General features: G+C 36.9%; 1 protein-coding gene and 1 long non-coding RNA gene across 4 annotated transcripts; both read right to left on the bottom strand.

The window, feature by feature from the left end:
• Positions 1–15,161: 15,161 nt before the first annotated feature.
• Positions 15,162–19,092, bottom strand: LOC144552065 (uncharacterized). 3 transcript variants are annotated; one of them, XM_078300158.1, is made up of 5 exons: positions 18,810–19,092; positions 18,303–18,407; positions 15,998–16,125; positions 15,555–15,906; positions 15,162–15,446 (listed from the first exon to the last, which is right to left on the bottom strand). In XM_078300158.1, the coding sequence occupies exons 2-4, from the start codon at positions 18,382–18,384 to the stop codon at positions 15,568–15,570; spliced, it is 549 nt and encodes a 182-aa protein (XP_078156284.1). In that variant the 5' UTR covers positions 18,385–18,407; positions 18,810–19,092; the 3' UTR covers positions 15,162–15,446; positions 15,555–15,567. The 3 variants fall into 3 exon arrangements, with proteins under 3 accessions (XP_078156284.1, XP_078156283.1, XP_078156282.1); XM_078300157.1 differs by having other exon boundaries at positions 15,162–15,443; XM_078300156.1 differs by having other exon boundaries at positions 15,162–15,906.
• Positions 19,093–21,452: 2,360 nt separating this feature from the next.
• LOC144552059 (uncharacterized) lies at positions 21,453–23,871 on the bottom strand. Its single transcript, XR_013510944.1, has 3 exons — positions 23,762–23,871; positions 23,549–23,683; positions 21,453–21,702 (listed from the first exon to the last, which is right to left on the bottom strand). It is a non-coding gene; the product is annotated as an uncharacterized LOC144552059 (long non-coding RNA).
• Between the last annotated feature and the right edge of the window lie 1,364 nt (positions 23,872–25,235).

Below are 25,235 nucleotides of genomic sequence, written 5' to 3'. Positions count from 1 at the left end.
TTAAAAACACAAGTGGCATAAAGAAAATATATACTGGAGTAAAAACAAAAACACAAGGAAGAAAACAATAGCATGTCAGCATATTAAACTGCTTATATTTTCTAAAATAAAGGTCAGCCGGTTTCTAATCTTAGCATATCTAAGACAAAAATAAACTGTTTATATAAAATGTTTTCAATATATCTTTCCTTTTAACTCTGGATTTACACAAAAACTACACAAAAACATCACATGTATTGCGCATATTTCAAAAGAAACTTTTTTTTTTTTTAAATCATGTTATGCTCTCAAAAGACCGAAATTTTTAAAAATACCATTTTATAATAAATATTAAACCAAAACACCAATTTCGTTTGGATTTTTCACAATTCGCATGGCCGCTTCCAGGGCAAGCGGGCACCTGGAGCTGGGCCGCTTAGCAGGGAAGCGGGCACCTTTTATGGGCCGCTTTGGGGGCCAGCGGCCAGGGCCGCTTCCTGGGGGAGAGGGCACCCTGAAATAATATATATATATTAACAGAGTTGTATTATAGAGGAGAGAGATTCATTTCAATTATCACCGTTCTTCTCAGGAGAACCGTAAGTTTTTTATTTTCTATCTTTTTTTTTTAAATTTAGTATTTATAATTAATTTAATTAATTTTTAATTTTAGGTTTTCTTATACTCATACCAAATGGCTGTTATGGTATCTATTTACACTGGTGGTGAGATTTTAACAGGCCCTAACGGGGTTTATTACAGTATCGGGCCTGTTTCTGTGATACCGGTAATCTCTGGTACTGATTTGTTGGTTCTGAAATCGATTATTTCTCCGAACCTCGGATTGAATCAGGATCGATATGACCTTGATATTCAGGCCAAAATTAGCATGCCCACTGGTTCAGGCCAAACTTGGTTCCAACTTTTTCTTGTTCAGAATGATGGAGTCTGACAGGTACTGTATAACCAGACAATTAGTTTTTCTGGGGGTGGATACAAGATAATTGAACTCTTTGTGGAGATTAACCGAGTCCAGCGTCCTAACCCCCTTGCAAGGTTAATCCGGGGTGTTAGTCGGGCTAATGCGTCAACCTCCTCAAGTCCAGTGGCCCAACCCCCTTTCCAGATTGACATGCCTGAAAGTAGTAATGCCCCAGTTCAGGAGGGCCGACGGTCTACTAGTCGGCCCTCCCGTCGGTCCCGAATCCCTTTGCCGATTGACATGCCTGAGAGTAGTCAAGCCCCAGTTCAGAGGGACCGACTGTCTAATAGTCGGCACTCCCATCGATCCCGAGCCCAGCCTTGTGATCCGGAGGAAACTGAGGAGACGGTGGATCCGGAAATACAAGAGGCAGAGAAAAATTGGGGGGATGTTGATCCTGATTGCATGATCGATCATAGTGACACAGCAGATACGAGGCCTGTGCTCGGGCAGACAAAAAAATTCAAGGTTGATAAAGGGTTTCGGATAATGGGTCGCGGGGTTGAGCACCCGATTGCAGCTTTCAATGACCTGTCAGGTTTTCAGGAAGCAAATGTGGGGTTATTTGGTAGACATGCAGAGTTTGAAAATGAATTGTCAGAGGGACAAACCTATGATTCAAAGGAGGAAATGAAAGCTGCAATTTACAAGTTTCACATTCTTTGTAATAAAGAGATTAAGAATACGCACAGTGACAAACAACGGATTAGGTTCAAGTGCAAGGACCCCAGATGTGGTTGGTACATTAATGCAAGGGTCACTGGTTTTGGTACACAATGGAAAGTATCCAAGTGCCCAACAAAACATGTTTGTCATGCGGATGCCACAAGAATAGATCATGCACAGTTGACCGCTGCTATAGTTGCCGATTGCATCTCGGCGCACATGAGAAATTACGTAGATTTAAGTATCACTTCTGTCAGAATAGCTTGTGCACAAACGTACAACGGTCAGGTACCAGCGTACAATAAATTGTGGCGTGGAAGGGAGTTGGCAATTGCCCGCCAATTTGGCATTTGGACCATGCATAGAGGCTTTCCAACACCTGAGACCTGTCATCACTGTTGATGCATGTTTCTTAGCAGGCCGGTATAAAGGTAAAATGTTGATTGCAACCGGGTACGATGCAGAAAATCAGCTCCTCCCGTTGGCTTTTTCATTGGTAGATACAGAGAATTTTGAAGATTGTGCATGGTTCATGCAATGGTTGAGGCGCAATGTAATTCGCTCCAGGTTTGTGTGTGTCATCACTGATAGGGGTAAGGGCATAAAAAAGGTGTTTCGACAGGATGATCTAGGATGGAATGAGGAAGATGAGGATGAGTGCGTTCACCGTCTTTGTGCTACTCACATAGCAGAAAATATGAAAAAGAATCATTGCAATGAAGAAGCAATCAAGTACTTCAGGATATGTGTGGCGAAGAGAAAGATGAGGAGATATGAGCAAGGAATGCAAGCAATGGGAGATGTATGTGATCGGGCTCTGAATTGGTTGGACGGTGTGGGTAAGTTCTAGATCAAGATGAGAACGAATGTCCTAAACCATGGAAGATATTCCAGGCGTTGGATGGGGGTTTCCGTTGGGGAATTATGACGACGAACGGGTCCGAGTCACTCAATAATGTTTTTAGATCTTCTCGTAGGTTGCCGGTAGCAGCAATAATTGAGGACACGTTTTACAAATGTCAGCAATGGTTTGCTCAAAGGAGGGCAAAAGCGCAATTTGAAGCAAGCCAGGGTCAACAGTTCTCATGCCGTGTGCACGAGGTATTTTATTTTCATTAAATTATTTTATTTTTGTAATTTTTATTAAATTGTTCTATTTTTCGTAGTTGATTAACAAACGGTGCGGGAGGTCACAATCTATGACGACGCTCGGTGGATTTGGCAACTGGAACGAATTTGAGATAACATCCACACAAGAGAAAGTTAATGCATACATTAAAGACGCTTCTGGCCGGTTTACCAAAGCGAATTATAAATACACGGTGGTAATCACGGATGAGAACACAGTTACATGCACATGCCAGAAGCCGCAATTAAACAGAATACCATGTTCTCATGTTCTCGCAATGTGCCGTCTCCGAGGCATTGACCCTGGAAGGTTTGTACATTACTACTACCACATACAGACACTTATCAACACATGGCTGGGTGAATGGCATGTGTATGACAATCTGTCACACCCCAAATCCCGGGTCTGACAGTCTGCCGCGTATATTTATTAAGGCATATATACACGCAAGGCAGTGGATCTTTTATATGCATTACCAATATCCTCATCTGCTGTATCCCTTTAATAAACCTGAAAATAACCCAAAGGGTGGGGGTGAGAATAAATTCCCAATGCGAAATTTGCCACAGTTTAGATTATTGGACTTGCAATCAAACTCCATATTAAAAAATGAAACCCAAACCAAAACAGTTCAAACAGATATATATATTCATAAATAACATAATGCCAATGCTCGACAACAATTAATTAACCTGAAACACAGTTCACGGAATTTCCAAGATGAATTTCAAACACAACATATATTTTGGCTTAACTCTATTTATTAGGGCTTGTAGAAATTACAGATGTTCTTTCGAGCTGGACCCTTTATCAAACCCACATCTGTAGGGTTACTGCCACCTACAGATGACCAACCGAGCTGGACCCTTTATCTGACACCCATCTGTAATCGCTTGGCTTAACCGTTTATTAAGGTCTGGTTCAAATCATATACAGAAAATCCTTTTTAGAATCGTTTCCAATATTCGTCATATCCAATTGACCTTCCAAATGCATTAACACGTAGGAGAATGCCACCGAGCAATAGACGTTACACACTAGTCACCCACGGTTCCAATTCACACATCATAACATAATCACCCTCCATCGTCCCAACCGGTACTGGGAAACATTGAGGGCCGTTCACCTAAGGCCATTTAGGATCCTGGGAATCAAAGCCAGCATACTGCCCGACATTGCAAATTCATTGGATCCAAGTGCTTAACTTCGTAAATCCATTCACATACATATCCAAATCAAATCGTGGTGACTTTCAATCAAATCAAATCATAATAGATCGATACAACCTACAACCATACCAGCATGCAAATCACTCAAGTCACATCAATTCGAGTTTAATTTGATTGGGTCATGCAAATGCTTTACACAATTCAATGATGCAATCAATGATATTCAACATGACAAACAAATACACAGTTTAATTCCTGAAAATAAAGTATCAAACAAGTCCAAGAATCCCGCACCTGATTATGACGAGCGTACCGCTTAATTAAGGATCAGACGTCTCGAAGTGTCCCGCAAGGTCTTGTTCGACCGAGTCTATGCCTATATTACATGTATACTTAATTTAAATCATTGTTCGACGATTTATCTGCTTCCTTGAGTGATATTATTTTCTTTATACTTTCCTCAACGAAATTCATATATTTTTGGTGTCAATCCTTTTTATTCCTCTTTATTACTTAACATTTATACAATCTCACATAAATTCATACATATGGTCATAACAAGCTATTTCAAAGCCTATCTACCAACATTTCAATTTAAGACCTCTTTACAATTATTTCAATTCACATATGGCCGACCATGTATATAAATTTCACCAATTTACACTTTGTCCCATTTGACGTATCAATTATTTTATTCCAATTCAATTTAATTAAAGGCCCATAATTTAGCAAAGGTTTAAGCCTCTAATTAACAATTCACAATTTACACCAAGTCCATTTATAACATTTCTAATACATAGGCCGGCCATTAATTCAAAACCTCACATTTTCACATCCAGGCTCTTAATTTATACTACTCTACATAAGGCCTTATATTTTACAATTCAGACCCCTAAATATAATTAATTTGCAATATGGTCCCTGCCAGTTCAAAGACTGGTATACACACAAAAATTCAGCACAATACCAGTGGTATCACTGGGCCAGTACCAACTGGTACCAGCAGCACATACACAACAACAAGCACCACAAGTACCACATTCTCAACACAAACCAGCAAAACAGAACCGACCAGGCCAAGCAACAACAGAACCAGCAAAACAGAAACAAGCCACATGTCAGATCAGAATAGGCACACCAGAAATCAATAACACGGCTCAAGCCTCAAGTCAGCACCATTTACCGGGAAAATCAACAACCCGAGCAAAGGTGAAATTAACTACAATTCCCTTTACAAAATCCTAACTACAATTCCCTTTACAAAATCCAACCAATTGATCAAGAGGCTCGATAATTTACCCAATTAGAGATAGCCCGGTATGGAGAGAGTAAAGGGGAAAGGGAAATCGACACCGGAGCAACAACAACCCGAAATTAGCACGGCTCAGCACCAACCAAGCATCCAGCACCAATCAAGCACCGAGACAGCACCAATCAAGCACCGAGGCAGCACCATGCCGACACCAGCACGGCACCAAGCGAGCACCAGGGCAGCACCACGCCAACACCAACACGGCACCAAGTGAGCACCGGGACAGCACCAATCAAGCACCGAGGCAGCGCACACCTCAACCCTAGTTTCTAGGGTTTCATGGGAGGGGAGGGGAGGTGGGGAAAAGAGGAGGAGGGGCGGGAGTTCTGGCGGGTCTGGTGGGTCGGACCGAGAAGAAAAGGAGAGAGAGATGGGGCGGTCTGGCGGGTTCGTCGGCGACGGGAGAGGGGAGGGGGCGGAGCCCTCCCTCTGGTTTTGGCGTAGAAAGGGGAAGGGGACGGGTGGGGGGGTTCTGTCACGTAGAGGGAGAGGAGAGAAAGAGAGAAAGGAGAGGGTGGGGTATTAAATGGGCTGCTTTAAGATTCGTGCTGGGTTGTAATCCAAAGGCCAAATCAATTCAGAGTATAATATAGTTCATGAATTTGAATTTTAAAGGTTATGATGATCTAAATATTTGTGTTAGATCGAATCGAACGGTTCAAACAAATTCTGATTTTTAATATATGGCCTCAATTGGTTATTTTAAGACGTTCTATGTTACAAAAATTAGAATCAAGTCTCGTAAAATTTATCATATATTCGTTATAATATTTCAGGTGTTAAATTCTAAATTTCAGATTCGAATAATTCGATCTCCTTTTATATAATTATATATTCAATTAGTTCTCTAAAAATTCTAAATGAACGAGTTTTATAATTTATATAATTTATTTGTACGAATAATTTCGTATAATTATACTCTTATTTGGAATTCAATTACTTATTTATTCACACGAATCTAATTAAATCAATTTCTTCTTTCCGAAAAATTCAAAGGAATTGTAACGGATTTTCTAAGTTTCTAATTTACCGAATAATTATAATTTACTATATAGTGCTATATTTTATTTTATTTCTAAATCTCTAAATTTTATTATACATAATTTCATACATTATTTATATTACGAAATTTTAGTTTCGTTTTAGTCGGTCAGAAAATTTCTGAACGATCGTTAAGTTAATTAAACTTTTTATTTAAGCTAAATGATCGATTTAGAAATTTAATCATGTTTTAAAATTTCGGAATGTAACACAATCAGTCCGATTGGCCAGAAAATGAAGGCCCAATCCTTGTTCCAAATGACAAAAATATTACCTTGGGTCGAAGGCGAGTTAATAGGATTCTGATGTGGTTTGATTTACTTCATAATAGAATGAGAGGACATCAGACTCGTCGGGATACGCAAGAACAACAAAACAGAGCTGCTCGAGATGCACGAGGTAGTTAACTCATACAGTTTTGTTATTGAATTTTCAGGTTGAGAAAGAGGAGTAACAATACATTTTTGTTATTAAATTTTCAGGTTGAGAAAGAGGCAAGCAATGTATTTAGGCGCACTATTACTGTTTATTGTATTTAGGCAAGCAACAAAACAGACTGTGATTGCATTACTCGTTTATTATTGTTTGTTTTGATTTAGAAGTACTATTATTGTTTGTTTTGATTTATTTGTGATTTATTTGTTGTTTTATTGTTTGTTTACTGTGACGGTCCAGTTTAGATTTACTGTGTGGCCGCTACCCCCCAAGTTTAGATTTACTCCATGGAGGTGTGGCCGCTACCCCCCAAAGCGGCCAGCCCGCTTCCCTCTAAAGCGGCCCAGCTCCAGGTGCCCGCTTCCCAGGGAAGCGGCCATGCAAAATGTGCTAATTCCAGGCGAAAATGGTGTTTTAGTTTAATAATTATTGAAAAATGGTAATTTTAAACATTTCGGCTCAAAAGAGGTCTTCTTTATCCCCATAAACCGTATCAGATTAATATGCATGATCTTCGCCATCTTCATCATCTTCAGTCATAAATTTAGATTCTTCTTCACTCGCATCTTCTATGGAAATTGGTTCTTTTCTTTTACGCTTGTCATTTTGTATGGAAATTGTCTCTCCTCGTTGCCTTGCCTTGTCATCCTCTTTTTTCTATAATCATAACATAAGGTACTAATTATCATTTAAACATTCACAAACAAATAAATAGTAAATCGATCACAAACAACGTTGAACAATTACCTTTGGACAATTCCTCATGTTATGACCCTCTTTCTTGTGACAGTAACTACAAGTGCGCATCTTCTTGGCATCTTGTACGTCAGCCGGAGCCTTGAATCGCTGAGGGATTCTGCTGCCCTTACATTGCAAAACTGGTGGGTCACTGAATTTCAGATCATCATTGTAGGGCGTAGAAAGTTGCACGGCGTCAGATTATCTAATGGTGCGGATTTTATGTGTGAGTGGAAATGCTCCCGCATGGGTTTAGTGCGCTGGTTCTTTAAAACGAACGTAGCAAGTCACCGAACTCAGGGGAAGACGTCCACTGGATATTTCTTTCTGCATTCCTTCTGGTTCACCCTAGTGACAACCTACATTCATGATCAGTTGTCGGAGGTTTTATTATTTTCGATTGTGAGGACGTTTAACTCCCGACAGACACAAGCCTCCGCCGTTAATTACATCAGAAAGACCTTTCGAGTCAGACTAAATACCTCGTTCATTCCAGGATTTGTGCCTATGGGTTGTGAACTGAATAATGGGGTTAAAATGGCTCATGTATTGTTATTTTGGTCATATGGTTGGTTCTTATAGATTTTGGGCCATCTTTGGTCAGTTGCCTTGAAAATATGGATTTTATATTCTTAAATATGAGAATGTACATGAAAATATCATTTATGTGTTCTTAATTTGAAAGAAAACATTTTAAATATCATTTTTATATTTTTATTTATACAAATATGTCAAGAGAGGGGTATTTTGATCATTTCAGATTATGGCTAGGACCTGAATATGTTCAATTATTATTTAGAATTGTAGATAATTGAATTTGGGTTCATTTGAGACTGATTTGAGTTGATTTGGACTTAGTATGAGGAAGTTACGACCAAAAAGGACTGAAAATGGCTTGTCTGTGAAGTTTTTATACTTCTAGGGACCTATTGTAAATTTCTAGGGATCTGAGGCTGTGATTTGAGCTTTTGACAAGGTCTGGAATGGAAATTGGGCTTTCAAGGGCCTATTTGAAAGGATTTTATGCTGCCAGGGACTTGTTTGTAAGTTTCCAGGGGCTTCTCTGCTGATTTTTAATGAACAGAGAGGTTTATATGAAAAAGGTTTCATTGGGTCACATCTGGACTTTGAGATTAGTGCTGGGACATCAAGATTCGGGCTTTGGGGCCTTTGAGATATGTACTGAGCTTCAGATTTAAATTATGGGCTTTTGGGCCTTTAATGAGTGCACTGGATCATCAATGAGCGCACAAAGCGTGCATATTTAGACATTTGGACTTTAAGATTCGCATTGATCCTTTCAATTATATCAGCCGACTGACAATCAGGACCCACTTGTCGGGAGTCGTTGGATTTAGTTTGAATATAGATCATTGGATCAAACGGGTACATCAAGGATCGTGCAAACCTGATATGACTTAGGGTTGCTTCTGACAAGAGTGGTTCCGTCCGACTCCGGTCACGGCTGTGTCAGCCAAGGACATGGCTGTGATCGTAGAGACTTCAGGAGTCCAATGATGCGGTTGTCGACTGCCGGCGGTCATCAGAGACGGTGGTCCGAGGCTGAAATGAGGTTATCGGTACCGATTGAGCATTGGGTCGTTTTTGGTTGATTTGTTTGCAATTTCCTTCAGGGCTTCGATCTCTTGAGCTCATGTAGGGTCATTAAAGACATTGGGAAGTTTAATTTAAGATTTAAACATGATTTGGACATAGTTCAAGGATTTCAGGTACTTAATTGGTACCGATGATCGGTACAGCACCTCAATGGCTGGTTCAAGTTTCAAAGGAAGTCAAATTTGTCATTTGAAGGATTTCTAAACATGTCAGAGATCATGATTTTGTCTGAACTTGGATCTAGATCAAGATATCATGAAAGACTGTATATCTTTTAAATAACAACATTTTTATTTATTCATCCCTAATTCATTTTTTCATGAAATCTCCACATGATGCTGTGATTTCTTTTCATGAAGTTAAATAGGTACATGTCAGAGGCCTGTATACATTTTTTTAACATTTTTTGAATTTTATTTCTATTTCTAAAGATTTTTAGGAAATAGGGGTATTGAAGAGTAAATTTATTTTCAGAATTTTAGAATACTGGACTTTATAAATTCATAAGAAACTATAAAAAAAATCCAAAAAAATATAAAGTTTATGTCTATTTCATGTGTCTCTGAATTATCTACATGTTGGAGATGCCATTTTTGCATTTTAGTCCCTGCTAAATCAAGAAATAGCCACTGTGGCTCTGACAGGCATATGCATAAGAAATCAGAATCTTAAAATTCAAAAGCCCAACTTCAGAAATTCATGAAAAATAGTAGAAACATCAGAAAAATATAAAATTTAACTCTAAATTGGTTGTTTTGAAATCCTCTATTTATCTGTAATTTAGACTTTTGGTTTGAATGACAGATCAGTCTGCACTGACTGATCTGTCAGGATATGTCATCTGGTGCTTGTATGGCACCAGTATAGCACTCAATGGTCATAGCTTTGGTACAAAGCAGATGCAAGCCTGGTATTAACATGGGTATGCACTTAGTCAGCATTTGGTCAAGGTCTGGTAATGGATCATGGGTTCCTTTATACCAGTGACACAACATATGCATATAAGTCCTTAAATTTGCATAAAATTTATATCAATGACTATCATTGAGCATTAAATCCTGGAGCATGGTCATGGCTCTATCTCATTTGCTCTCTGTCATGTATTTATGCAGACAAGTCCTTGGTTTTGCATAAAATATCAATTGAGAATCAAATCCTGGAGCATAACTATAGCTCTATCTCATTTGCTCTCTGTCATGTATTTATGCAAACAAGTCCTTAAATTTCAATAATATTGAAGAGGGGCAATTCTAAGAAAGCAAAGTGTATAGGAAGATGTAAGCAACATCAATTCCTAATACTTTTACTCCTTGTGCCTTCCCTTCATCACATGAGTCCATGGTTTCAACATTTTTATTGAATTCCATATTAAGTTTTGTATAATAAGACAATCAATGAAAGGATGTAATTCAACATCAACTCTCATGATTGTTTCTTAATATACTTCTTTGTATGGGGCTTGTCACTTTTAATTTATTTTATATATTTTTGTGCTTTGGTGTTCTTGACAGAAAAGAAAGAAAAGGAAAAGGGAAGAGATCAAGACAAAGAAAAATAAAATAAAATACACATGTTTATCAGGTTCATTGGCTTCTAAAATCAGCTACATAGCTGTTATTCAGGGCCGTAATTAAGATATAATATGGAGATATCACAACACAAACACTGTAATTTGTTGTTTTCCTGTTTATCCCGTATGACTCAGTGTGAAACCGAAAATCGTTCACATCGTACATGTTATAACGTTGAACTCGTCGTGCGACTGGCCCACGTGCAATTTCAGCAATCCTTGAATCTGCAATCTTATCACTAAGCGCCAATTTACGCATCCACATACCAAACTCTTTCGAACGAGTTCCAAATACATAAACAAATTAAAGCAACAAACATGAAAAGAAACATGTTTGTATAACTTCTCTTTTACAGATACTTAAACGAACCACCCTATTCTCATATAGATATAAAAGTTATTAAAGTAGTCATATCCCAATTGAAATCTACTTTAGATACTTAAATGTTTAACATATATATCAGTTTGTATTGGACCACCAAAACAATTTTAATCATTACTACATTGTCAATCTATTTAACAATTTTACATTCAAAATGAATAATATACATTTTAAGTTTCTCTTAACATCAGCCATAGGATGATTTAGAACACATGCTTTTATCATAACTATGCATTTCATGACTTGTGAAAATTTACTACACACTATTATGAAACAGTGGATCAAGTGCTCCACTTATAAGACTAATATATTATTAAGACAAAGTTAATTTGCTTCCACAGAATATGCACAATTAATAATTTAATACATATAGAGAAGTGATTATATATATATGTAATTAAAATTGCATACATGTTTAATTATAACAATTATGCAAATAATCAACAGCTAGTTTAGACCAAACCGAAACAGTTACTTAGTAATTAATTTTCTATATATAAATACAAGATCTATACAAGGTCTGTACATGTAAATAATTACAAAAGAATAATGAATGAACATTTGAAATCTCATATTTCATCTCTCTCTCTTACTTGTACTTAGTCCGAATCAGGTGCTAAAGGAATCCACAATTTTCTTATTAACATTCAAAAGAATAAAAAAGAATAATAAACATCCTATATACTATAAACACTCTAGAAATCAGATATAAATGAGTAAAAAATATGAGATGCAAGAATTCTATTTTATATTCAAATCGTATTATTAATTATAAATTACCACGCCGATTTGCTGAGGGCAAGAGATCTTTTTTGGAGGCTTGGCTAAGTCGGCAATGTTAGCAATGCTAATTCCCAATTTGAATGTAGGTGCTCAAATATGATGAGCTGCCTCCTAATTGTAACTATGCAAAAAAAATGATAAAAGAAAATGAATTTGAGCCAATAATTGAATTTCATAATTTAGAGTTTTTAGAGAAAAAAAATGAAATCAGAATTATTCTTAAATGACATCTAAAATCAGAAACTACACATCTAAAATCTGATTTCATAATTTGAGCCAATAATCTGCTATATGATAAAAATTCAGAAACTACACATCTAAAATCAGAATTATTTCCAAATGGTTCCAAATGGCAGAATTTGGTTAACTCCTAATTAAAAATTAAAAATTTATAAAAGTAGAAGATTGTTATTGCTTTGACAAATTGTGCCTCTTAATTGGTTCATTCCTCTTCTTGTGAGCAAAATTGAAATCAGACCTAAGCAATTGACACCAACGTTGTAACCGATGATAGTAACATCAATAGTTAAACTATTTTAATTGGCTTCTAAATTGTAATAGAAAAAGATATGCTATGCATCCCCAATTAATCTCAAAACAAAAGAAAGGTGCTATATGCAGGTTTATCTTCACCAAAGAAGACAGACAGAGAGGTGCTAGATACAACTTGACATCTGACAATCACTTACGGTACCGATTTCATAAACTCTCAAATTCAAGATAATTTCACAAATTCAGAAATTAAGAAAAACAAACCCTAAATTCAAAGAGCAGTTCGAGTACCTATCGCAAAGAGCAGCGGTCGGGCACGGGTGGCAGTCGGGCACAGGCAGCGGTCAGGCACAGGACCCTTTTCGTGTTTCTGATGAGAGCGAGATAGACAGAGTAGAGGGCGTGCGGGTCAGAGGAGAGGAGAGAAGAGGGCACGCGGGTTTTGGGGGCGGCAATGGCTTCTGTCGTCTCTGACGCGCGAATAAGGGTTTTACTACAAAAAATTTCGGCGCGGCGCTAAAAAAAAAAAAAAAAAATTTCTGCCACCGGTGAAGGCGCCGGTCGCAGATAGCTGATCGTCACCATTTATTTTTTTCTTTTTTTGGGAAAAATTGATTATCTGCGACCGGCGTCAACACCGGTCGCAGAAAAAGCTTTATGCTGTAGTGGAAGTATGACAGGTAATGCTATCCATATCACACATTCAACGAATTATGTACCTGTAATGCGTAATACCCACAGCATTACCAGTTCGACCACACTTACACATCTTATGTACAGGAGTATTTCCACATCATCATACTAAGTTCACCACAATTTGCAAACACAGTAATCGAATTAGTGTCGTCCAAGGTTTACACTTAACTTCTTCATAGATGGATTCAAAATTTGCACAATTTTCCTAATGTGCCTTACTACCATCCCTCCCATGCCAGTTCTACATATATAATTTAATTGAGGTCCAAAATTGTAGCCTACATATGCAATATGTTTCCATAAAATTCTTCTTTCCCTATCATGCCGAGATTCCCACTGATGATCAATTAACCCTATTGTTTTACTGAGTTACATAGGTGTTCTCACCACTGTCTAATGCGGCATTAGAACCTATCATGGTTTGAGCATCTACTTTTTCGTATTATTGCATACCACCTCCGACACTATTACCACCTATCTTTAATTGGTAAGAAATAAAAAAAAAAAAGAATAAAGAAATAAAAAATACAGAAATAAAATTTATAAGTTGGCAATGTCTACTATAAAGAAATAACAAAATATCTCTTCTGCCACATCAAATATATGTCAAACTATTTCTATCCTAATAATTCATCTCCATTTTAATTTCGAGATACATTCAATATTTAACAAATTTTATGTTTACTTTATGCAATAAACAATTGTATATATTATGTGAATACACCGACTAGATTGCTAAACAAACAGCTTCAATAAATTAGGGATTGTTCTACTTTTCTGACAATTTGTGCTGCAAAGTTGCTTTCAAAGAAAATGTGACACAAAGAAGACTTTACTGTCATCGCATGGAAAAAAAATTTAAGCCTTAGGTGATATGAATTCCATATGCAATTGGGCTGAAGATGCTCTTATTATTTACAATTAGCAGGATTATATGAAATATGACAACATTTAACAAAAGGAAACTATAATGCTAAATCTTACTTTTTCCTTTATGGGTTTACTGTTACATTAGTTGACAGAAGCTATATGTAAATGAAATATAAAAGTATGTTGACTTATTGTATTTTTTTTTGTATATTTTCAGAGTATGCTTTATGAGATCATGTCTGATCTATGTGCGGTTACCTGCGGTACAAGATCAGTGGGTGTATGTATTAGACTGCTGTGTTCTGTATTTTGATTTCGTATGACATTTCTAGGAAGTAAACACTTTAACATTTTGTTCAATCAATGGTTGTCTTAGCATGCCGCAATATATCTCATGCAAGTTTTAGAACAATGTTCAAGCTTTATCATCTTTTATTTTCCCTTCTTTTAACTGATATTTATATTAGATAATTCAAATATAATTCTTGTCGGTATCCTGAACAATCATTAGAAATTTTCCTCCTTTATATATTTTTGTTGACCCCTTTCATTTGATTTTTACTTAACTAAATGAAAGTATCTTAAACCTGAATTGTATAAATTTGAACATATTTACTGTTTAGTACTACTTTTGACTGCTAATATTTCCTATACAGTCTATTCATTGTTTATTGATTTGATTGTTCTCAACAACAAAACTATATGATACTATTTTTGTACATATGTAGAAGTCCTTTTTGTTCATGTTTACTCCATCAATGCATTTTCTGAAAAAAAATGTGTTGCAGACGGAAACAAAAATACCATCCATATAAAGTTATAAACCAATAAACAACTCAGTTGCTGCGGAGTTGCGCTGGTACAAGTTCATACTAGTAACCAAAACTAGTTCTTGATTTAGGACATGATTTAGTAAATTTAAGAGTTTTTAATTTGACGTTCTATAATTAAAACAGAAGAAAGGATAAATCTAAAAATTGATTCATACAAAATTAAATAAAACTTTGGCTTGTCAGAAACAAATATGGAAATTTCACAACTAGGCCCCTACTTTCATTTCTTATTTTGTTTTCTTTTGAAATTGCTTGGAAAATCATGGAATTCCTTAAGATTAATGACTCAAATTAGTGTTATTATATTCATGGATCATAGCACTCTTATTTCATTTAAGCAAACCTAACAGAAAATATGAATCAAAAGGAAAAAGGATAATCAATAACATAAAAATACATCAAAGCATTCCTAAGCAGCATAAATATTTTTTGATAAACAGATCTGACCTCAGATAGAATCACTGATAATTGCCTCTGTTGGCTTAAAAAAGATGATTAAAAGAAATAATTCATCGATTGCTTATTTCAATTTCAGATCCAACAATTGGAATATCTGACAAAAATAAAAAATCCAATTGTACAAATGCAAATACATCCTATGATTTCTAATATACTACTACAAAAATCTGGACCATAAGAACTACATATATTATCCATGAATACCTAGACCTACCAAAATCAACTCGATGTTTAACAACAAATGTTTCTTCAGCCACATCACATACAATGATTCTGTTTTTCTCTGGATCCTGCTAAAAAAAAACCAAACAAGAAAATATATAATAAGTTAATAACTCAATGCAAAAACGAATTCAACCTACCTCCAATACATTTTTATTTACTATGTGATGATCTCTTACTTTAACAAGAGGACTACCGCGGGCTCGGGTTGGACCCTAATGGAGAGTGGTTGCCCCGGCTTTGATTGAGGTGGGAAGTATATGGGGTTTGCGGCAGAGAGGGTGGGGCTAGTGCTGAGCCAGAGGCTGGGATTTGTTGCGAAAAAAAGGAAAAATTAGAATCCGATGGATTCACTGCACTACTATTTTGTACCAGAGCTATGCTCAGGGGTACAATGCTAGGTTCAACACTGACCAATGCTAGGTCAGGTGGCCCAATGACCAGGTTCCTTGCAAAAATAGGACCCGGTGCCCGTGACTGTACTTGTCTCCTCACAGCAGTTGCTGATGGATCAGACCCAATTGTAACAGGCTGCACCAAGAAACAGTGGAGGATATTATAAAGTAGGTGTGCAAAATTTAATTATACAAAATAAAAAAAAAATAGATGAAGTACACGATACCAGTAATTCAATCCTGGAAAGGTCAACGGTCATGCTCCCAATAAAAATTGTGGAGCTCTGTATGTGAGACACGTCCACACGGATTCTCCCAAACCATATTATTGATGAATAAACATGTGAGACATCCCCTATACAAAACAAGAAAAATCAATGAAGATATGTTAGTAAAAAGAAGAGCTGATGAATGGTATTCTTTCAAGATAGAGCTGATGAATGGTATGGAGGGTATATCATGCAAAATGATCCACCTAGCTGGGTTGAACTCATGGAGTTGGTAAAAAGAAGGTTCAAAAAGGCAGGAAGTAGAAGTGCAGTAGAAGAGTTCAAAAGGGTGCATCAAGTGGGAAGTACAGAAGGGTACATTGATCAGTTTGAGAGGACAAAATCTATGTTGTTATTGGAAGATAGGCATTTTCCTGAGTCTGTTTATGTGGAAGCTTATATTAGTGATTATAAGAGGAGATCAAACCACTGGTATTGGCTTTCAACCCAAACTCCTTAAGTGCAGCTTTTGAGCTGTCACAACACATGGAGTGTGCCAGTGAGAGTCAGATGAAGAAGTTGAAGGGATTGGGTAGAATTACCAGCAATGTGGGCAGTAATCAGCTGAAATATGCTGGTGATAAGGGGAAGCAGCAGGCTACTAATACATACAACACTCAAACCAGTAACAAAAATACACTAATGGATCAAAGGAGGGCCCTTGGGTTATGCTTTAAGTGTGGAGATAAATACTTTCCTGGTCACCAATGCAAGGTCAAAATTCACATGTTGCTTGGCAATGAAGAACAGGAGATGGAAGAAGAAGAGAAGGGTGAAGAGGAAGAGGTGAATGAACCAATTACTCAAATTGCAACTGAGGAAGTATGCATGCCACCTCTAATAACCCGAATCTGAAAACCATGAAATTTAAAGGCACTATTGGGAGCAGGCCTGTGTATGCATTGTTAGACAGTGGGAGCACCCATAGCTTCATAGACCCAAATGTATTACAGGGAGTAGCTTGCCAGATTTCAAAAACTGTGCCCCATGATAGTGATGGTTGCCAATGGTGCCAGAATGGTGACCGACTCAAAGTGTTCTAATCTCAAATTCATGATACAAGGGCAAGAGTTTGATGGGGAATTGAGGCTGCTAAACATCACTGGGTACGACATGATTTTGGGGTTAGATTGGCCTAGCCAGCTTGGTCCAATGAAAGTTGACTGGGGTCGAAGATGGGTAGAATTCGAGAAGGAGGGAAAAGAAGTAAGGTTCCAAGTACAGGAAGAACAATCTAGGTTTACCATGTCATGTTGGTGGAAACAGAATAAGTGGCACCTCTTACTATTCCTAGTGCTATACAAGAAGTGCTTGACCAGTTTAAGGATATTTTTGAGAATCCTAACTCTTTACCCCCCTCTAGACCTTTTGATCACCAAATTATTCTTGCTCCCAATACCAAACCCTTGAATCTAAGACCCTACAGATACTCTTATTTTCAAAAGGTGGAGATTGAAAAGATCATAGAAGAGCCCAGTTCTTTTCCAAAAGAATCTGATTATGTCAAGGGTGTGATTGGAACAAATGAGAAAGGAAGAGTTACAGAAGTTGGGCTTGTTGGGCCTAATAACCCCATCGTACAAGAGTCAACAAACTGGGCTGATAAGGTGAAATGTGAAGAAAGCAGAAAAGCAAAGGGAGACTGACAGGAGATGGCCCACCAAACAATAGTGTCAAAGAGCGTGAAGGTCTCGGAGGAAATCCTCTTGGGGACCACTTGGTTTATAAATGTGTCCTCAACATTGGAAGAGCTTTTCTGATCGTTAGAGGGCAGTAGCTGTAGGGAATATTCAGTCCCTTGCCAGTAGATAATTATCTTTTAATATCTTTTAAATTCCAAGTCAGCAAGGCTAGTATATCAGCCTTTGTATCTTCTTTATTTGGAATTTGTCGTTGTAATAGAACTCTAAACCCTAAAACTCTTAGCAGTATTTTGAGCTGCTTCTTATCTTAAGCGAATCTATCTCTTTCATCTCATTTACCAGAAAATTTACCAGTAAATTCCACATATTATCAGATTTGCGTTTTAGATTGTTACAGTATCTCCATCTTTCTTATTTTTGAAGTGTCATTGTATGTTGAACTCAGAAACTATCTCAATTTCTCTTAATAGAATCTTATTAAAACCCAAATTTCTTCTTTTACTGTCATTTCTATTATTTATGTACAAGTTATCTCCTCTTTCCACATAAAAAAGTATTTAGGATATTACAAGATAACAAAAAATAAAACTAAACGAATAAAAACTACTAAAATTACTTACCTGTAGGAAGTCGGGGAGTACGGGTAGAACCATTAAAGTGGTTCCAAGGATTCCAATCGAAGTCAGATCGACGTGTTGGCATTGTATACGGACGAATAATGCTCTCTGGATTCAAAAAAAAAAAAAAAATCAAGAAAGAAAGAAAAAGTGAGAAAGACTTTTCAAGAAAGAATAAAGAAACAGAGAGGAGGGAGAGAGAGAGAGAGAGAGAGGGTCTTTGGTAGCCACTACCAAGCTATTCAAGAGAGAGAGCGGGGGGGGGGGGGGGGGTTCCAGTAGCCTTATTACCAGATAGTTGGAGTGTTTTCTGTTTCTCGAGAATGGAACAGAGGAATGGGAAAAGGGGATAATTCCACACCCTCTTATAAGTTAATAAGGTTTCTATAGCAATATAGACCAATATAAATAAATGTACCGGCAATATTTTTATAGGAATACCAATGCAAGTGTTTTGTCAGTTGAAATAAAATTTCTTATAATCTTTTAGTTGATATAAAGCAGACGGACCTGATAAAGGACATACACAATCTCATATGAAATCCCCATCTTAGTACTTTGCCAACCATCATTCCCTTTCTTAGAGACTCCATTTTTCACCTCCTCATTTCATCCATCTCATAAAATGGGCAGCTAACATGGTTCTAGACTCCGACGGACAGGCGAGAGATGAAATTCCCCTTAATATAAACTCCGGTGATTGTGGAATAATTGCGTGGACGGACCATTCGGATCGGGTCGGACCACATAAGTGCGGGAGAGAACCCGCCGGGAAGCCCCATGGGAACATCGATCGTCTGTTATGATACAGAAAGAACTGAACTTAAACCCTAGGGTTTGTGTTTAGATCATAGAGAGAGAAATATCGAAACAGATGGTGGCGACCTTAAACAACCGATTGTATGTGCTTTAAGATACGGAAACAGCGAAAGATCAAAATGGCAAAAAGATTCTAGTGGAGATCTCGTGCGCCGCTTGTATTCGTATCCTCTGCATTAACTCAAAAAGGAATACTTTGAGTTAATACATCTGGACCGTCCGATAAGCTTTAATATTCGTGTGAATTAAATCCGCACTAATATTGAAGAAATCCTATGTTTTAGACGGAGGCTGGATGGGCTCCGTTTACAATCGGACGGCCGATATCTATTAACTCAAAAGATTCTCGTTTGAGTTAATGCAGACGATGCGGACTCGCGGCGCTTAGCTTAGTTTTTCTTTCTAAAAGATTGTATTGATTATCTACCGTGAAAAATCTATTTTTTTTTTCTGAAATAATTAATATTATACGATTATTTTATTGATAAAATTATTAATAATATAATTAAATAAAATAGATTAAAAAACAACATAATATAACATTACTTATTAATTATTATTTTATAAAATATAAATATTTTATAATTAATTAAAATAATAAAACCGGTACAAATAAAATAAGAAAATATTTATAAGCAAATAAAAAATAAGATATTAATAATTTCTATATTTACTAGAAGTGTTTTTTGAACCGGGATCAATAATTTAGATACAAGAAAATTTTATTTTATTTTTCCGATAACACACTAAGAAATAGTTTGTCACACCCCAAGACAACCCGTCACTATTTCTACATAAGGCATATTCTCGTCACATGCATTATCAATAATAATATAATAAAAATGCACATTTATTTCATAAGCAAAAGGGTTCTACAAACGATCGTGACAAACACGGCTAGTAAAACGATCACTGCCATGCTTGTTCAATGTATCAATTATTAAAAATAAAAATCAAGTCAACATGTGGCATATCATTCCTTCCAGAATCTTCCCACTTTATCTCACTTACGGCCTTGCTTAGTACCTTCATCTTCATTACCTAAAATCCAAAAAAAATGAAACGGGTAAGAGATTCGAACATACTCTCTCATTGTGGAATTTAGTTCCAGCTTGGAGTTTATAAAATCTACTTAATTCTCACAGATATGACATGAATAAAATAAATACACAAATATCTCTAATGCAATGCAATCATACATATTTAAATTGTTATTCACTTTTAAGTTTATGTTATTCCATTTCATTTGTCTCACTAGACAGTGAATTCATATGCCGCTAGGTTTTGGCTGTGATAGGACCGTATTTGTCTACAATCACGTCCATAACAGGACCGCAGATATTAATATGGAGAATAAGATGAACGGTTTGGATTTTGAAAACTCGAATATTGAGCCGTAGCATAGAGGCCACTATGCTATCCATAGCACCCCAGCCTAACTCTATATATATATATATATATATATATATATATATATGATGAGGGTTAAAATGCACCCTCCCTTTTGTGCTCCTAACGTGCACCCTCCCCTCATATCTTCATTTTCAAAGTTCAAATAGTCGACTCGAACCTTCCAATGTGTTATTCATATTAAAATGTGCTTGGAGACCAAATTTTACATTTTTTGGAAATTTTTTACTATTTTTTCAGAATTTTTTATTAAACTAAACAATAATAAAAAATTCAGCAAAGTGATTATTTTCAAAAATTCTGAAAAAATAGTAAAAAATTTCCAAAAAATATAAAATTTGGTCTCCAAGCACATTTTAATATGAAGAACATGTTGGAAGGTTTGAATCGACTATTTGAACTTTGAAAATGAAGATATCAGGGAATGGTGCACGTTGGGAGCACAAAAAGAGGGTGCATTTTAACCCTCCTATATATATATATATATATATATATATATTTGGAGAAGGGTTACATGAATTATAATTGGGTATCCTAACGTTGATGGATAGAATGAGTGTTGGATATAAATAAGAGTCCTGGCTGATCCTCTATCTGGATATACTCACATACAACCATTAAAAGGATTTTGCTCTCCATTAGCAAAAGTGAAATAGAGCGAGAGAGAGAAATCGACCCGGCGCAACCTCGAAGGATCTAGGGTTTGCGATCATCGTTGAAGTACTTGCTTGTTGACCACCATGAATACTAGAGGTACGCTTATGTATTATGTTTTAATTTAATTATAGTATTTAATGTAATATCATGTTGTTTCAAGTTCTTGGGACCTTTAATGGTCTTTTGCTCTTATGATGCACTTTCTAATGCGTAATTAAAGATGATCAAAGTGCTTATGTTCATGTAGTAATTCTACTTACAAAGCCCTCAATTTTCTTGGTCATGAGAGATCTGGAGCACTGGTGTGCTGGTAAATAATCATATTCCACAGCATATGCCGATCACAGCATCACACAATTCTCCAGTCCAGGCAGCGTCCTAAGTAGTGACAACTGTAGCCTTTCTGGTAATCTTGTTGAAAACCCCTAACTCGAAGTACAAAAGAGGAGAAGAAGCATACACTTAGTAGCATCCTCTTCACTCATTTCCATGAAATGTGCCGCATCAGAGTAGTTCTCTGCACGATTTACACAATACCACATTAAGTACATACAATATTTGTACAATACATTCCCACAATTGATATCTAAAAGCAAATTTGCATGATATGGAATTAGTTCTTCAGTTAAATGAAAATATTTACAATTAGTTGATCCGAGGTGCTTCTCTTCTTATTACTCAGATTTTATTTTATGTCACATATTAGCTATAACTATTTGTTTCATATACAATTTTATAACTATAGACAATTTTGCTCCTACTTACAAGTGTACTTCGTTTCTTGGCAATGCTTTTGTTCGCTTACAAAGGTATGCTACAAAGTCTCAGGTACAGCTAGTTGTACCAGTTTAAACCTTGAATCTACTCTCGTCTAAGGTTGCAAGTGCACAACCCTATCCGTATAGTATAATAAGGTATCGATCCTCAGGGACGGTTTAATTCGATTCTAAATTCCTACAAATCCGAGTTAGGTACTAGAAGTGAAAAGTTTGGGTTGAATTCGTTTCAATTTCTCAATTCAATAACAAAATATTGCAAAAGAAAATAAATGTTTGTTTCAGTCAAGTTTAAAAGGATGTTTCCAGGGTTTCAGATTTCATCCTCAGCTTTGCCTCTCTGAACCCTCACTCGGCTCGCATCATCTCTGATGCGACCCGCATGGTCTCCCATGCGACTCGCATGGCCCTTGAGTGAATGCAGCATTGCACCTGTTTCTGAGTTATTCGATTGTGCAAGGTTCTACTGACCCTACCCACGATTCCTGAGCCTCAACTCTCGTTTATTAGCACCAGAAACCTAGTAAGGAATTGCAATTTCACCTTCTTAGATCTACAACTTTCAACTCTCGTTTATTCGTGTTCAATCTAAGTCAATTGATCGGTTTGCTAAAGGTATCCACTATCTCTCAATAAATGGAAATCTCACCTTTCGGTTCAATTGATCTATCTTTTCAGATTTCTAACCTACCTCATGTGCTTGATTTAATTGCAAGAAGGATCAAGTCAAGAAATTAGAAGAGATGCAAGAAACATTCAACAATAGACAATCAAGATTCAAACAATCAAAATCAAGCAATGGAAGAATAATACTCAATCAATTGATCACAAGAACAACTCAAATTCAAATGCAATACATACAATCAAAGCTTTAGACTACATCAACCCTAGAAACAAGAAAGATCTACTCAAGCATCATAATAAAAGAAGAGATAAGAGGGAAGATCATGATAAAACCGAATGAAGCAATCTAGCAAGAATCTTCACTCCTTCTTCCCTTTCTTGCACCACACTCCAAGGATCTTGAGGTTTTGAATCTTCAAATTTCGGAACTCCCCCTCTGGTGACAGAGGTGGTCTATTTATAGACCTTTCAAAACGGTTGCTTCAATTCTGGGCCCTTATTGGGCCTTTGCTGTCTGCTCTGGAAGCTCGCGATGCGACCCGCATTACCACTGTTGCGACCCGCATCGCAGTGTGATGGATGCGCTTCGCATGCAATGGTGCTGCGATCTGCTGGTGCGGCTCTGAGTGGTTGATGCGCCTCGCATCAAGCCTGATGAGGGTCGCATCAAGGTCTCTCAACTTCAGCAATTCGCTTGATTTCACCGATTTTTCTGCAAGATAAGAATGAAAGCACAGCAGTACCAAATTCTACACGTAATCATTATAATATATGGTATTTAATGGCTCAGAATTCATATTTTGGTACTGAAATTGGTCAAAACAATAGGTCGGATATAGCAATATCAGCTTTTCACCATAAGAATTGAATGCAATAGAACACCAGTTAGAGACAACAAAGCATTAATGCATAACAAAAAGATTTGGCAAAAGAAATAAAAAAATAATAAATAAATGCACTTACTCAACAATGTCGTAGGCATCTTCTTTCTACTGCTTATCTCTCCTACTTAGTGTATGAGGCTTTCCACAATTTGGGATATGATGGCACCTCCAAAGGGAATGATTGTGCGTCTATTATATGCCAGTGAAGAACATTCTACTGGACACATGTCACCATGTCAGATTCAATACCAAAATTTGAAAATCTATACTTTGGTATAAACAGTTTTTTTACCAGTTTGGTGTACGACATGGCTTCGATCACTTCCTTAATCACATGTACTGGAAGATAATGCCGTGAGGTATCTGGAAATGAAATCAATATATTGCAAACTGCTATGTTATGTTCTGATAAGAGTTTCTTATAAAAATAAGTGGTTAATTTTTATCACGTATAATTTGAAAAGTGAGAAATATCATGCACACCAAGAAGCACAAATATGAGGTAACATTAAAAATTAGGGAGAACCTAGCTATCCCTCCGTAACAATCCTCCATTTATCCCCCAACCATTAACTACCTGAATAACTACTAACTACCTAGGGGGACTGATATCACATTATTAGACCTATTATTTCGACTTGTTTTCATACAAAAATCTATGTTTTGAACCAACAAATAGTGCATTTTACATTGAATATCCATAGAATGTGGTACTGCTATGTTTTGGTTCTTACTTTGCAGGAATCAGGCGAAATCGGGTAAAAGCAAGCAAATGGCAGACTTCAGGAAGATCTGATGCGAGTCGCATTCACCTGATGCGAGTCGCATCAAAAGCCAAGGCGACCTGCGATGCGACCCTCACTCCTCACTTGAAGACCAGATGATGCGAGTGGCATCCACCTGATACAAGTCGTATCAACTGTTGCCGCCCAATTCAAATTCAACCCGATAAGCCTCAAGTCAGATCCGTTGCCTATATAAGCAGGTCCTATGCCAAAATTTCGAGGGCTTTTTCCCCCTTTACATTCCAGATCACTTAGAGAGCAGAGATCAAGAGAGAAGAAGGAGATTGGAGCTTGCTTGAAGAAGAGGAGAAGAAGAGAAGATTGCAAGATCCTCTCCAATCCACCTTGGATCTTCGAGCTTCATCATGATCTGCCTATTCTCTCTCTCTTTTATGCTTTCTTTTATCATGCTTGAGTAGATCCCTAGTTCCTAGGGTTAGGATGTAGTCTCTAAACTTTGTCTTTGAGTTGCATGTTGTTTTGATCTAAGTTTGAACTTGTGTGATTCTTTGCTTGATTGCTTGATTTTGATTGATTATTGATTGTCTACTGTTAAATGTCTATAGCATCTCTTCTAGTAATTTGGCCTTGATGTTTCTTGCAATTTTGATTGAGTATTTGAAGTAGATCTAAGATCAATAGTAGCCGAGAGGTGAACTTTCCATTATCGAAAGGTTGTGGATACTTCTAGCAAACCAGACAATCAATTTAGGTTAGATACCAGTAGGTGAGAGCTACAGGTTGAAGCCTCGCACAAGAAATCAACTTAGATACGAACACATGTCAGCTCTGCTCGAGGGCCATGCGACCCGCATCAGAGATGATGCGAGTCGCATCATACGGGTCGCATCAGAGATGATGCGAGTCGCATGATAGGTCCAGAGAAGGCAAAGTTTGGGATGAAACATGAAACCCTGGGAGCGCCTTTTATCATTGTTCAAAACCAAAACCTTTAATTGCTTTCATTTACTGTTAATTGAA

The sequence above is a fragment of the Carex rostrata genome, chromosome 3, assembly GCF_964058835.1.
Source record: "Carex rostrata chromosome 3, lpCarRost1.2, whole genome shotgun sequence".
Classification (NCBI taxonomy): Eukaryota; Viridiplantae; Streptophyta; class Magnoliopsida; order Poales; family Cyperaceae; genus Carex; species Carex rostrata.
This window is presented reverse-complemented; position numbering and strand designations above follow the sequence as displayed.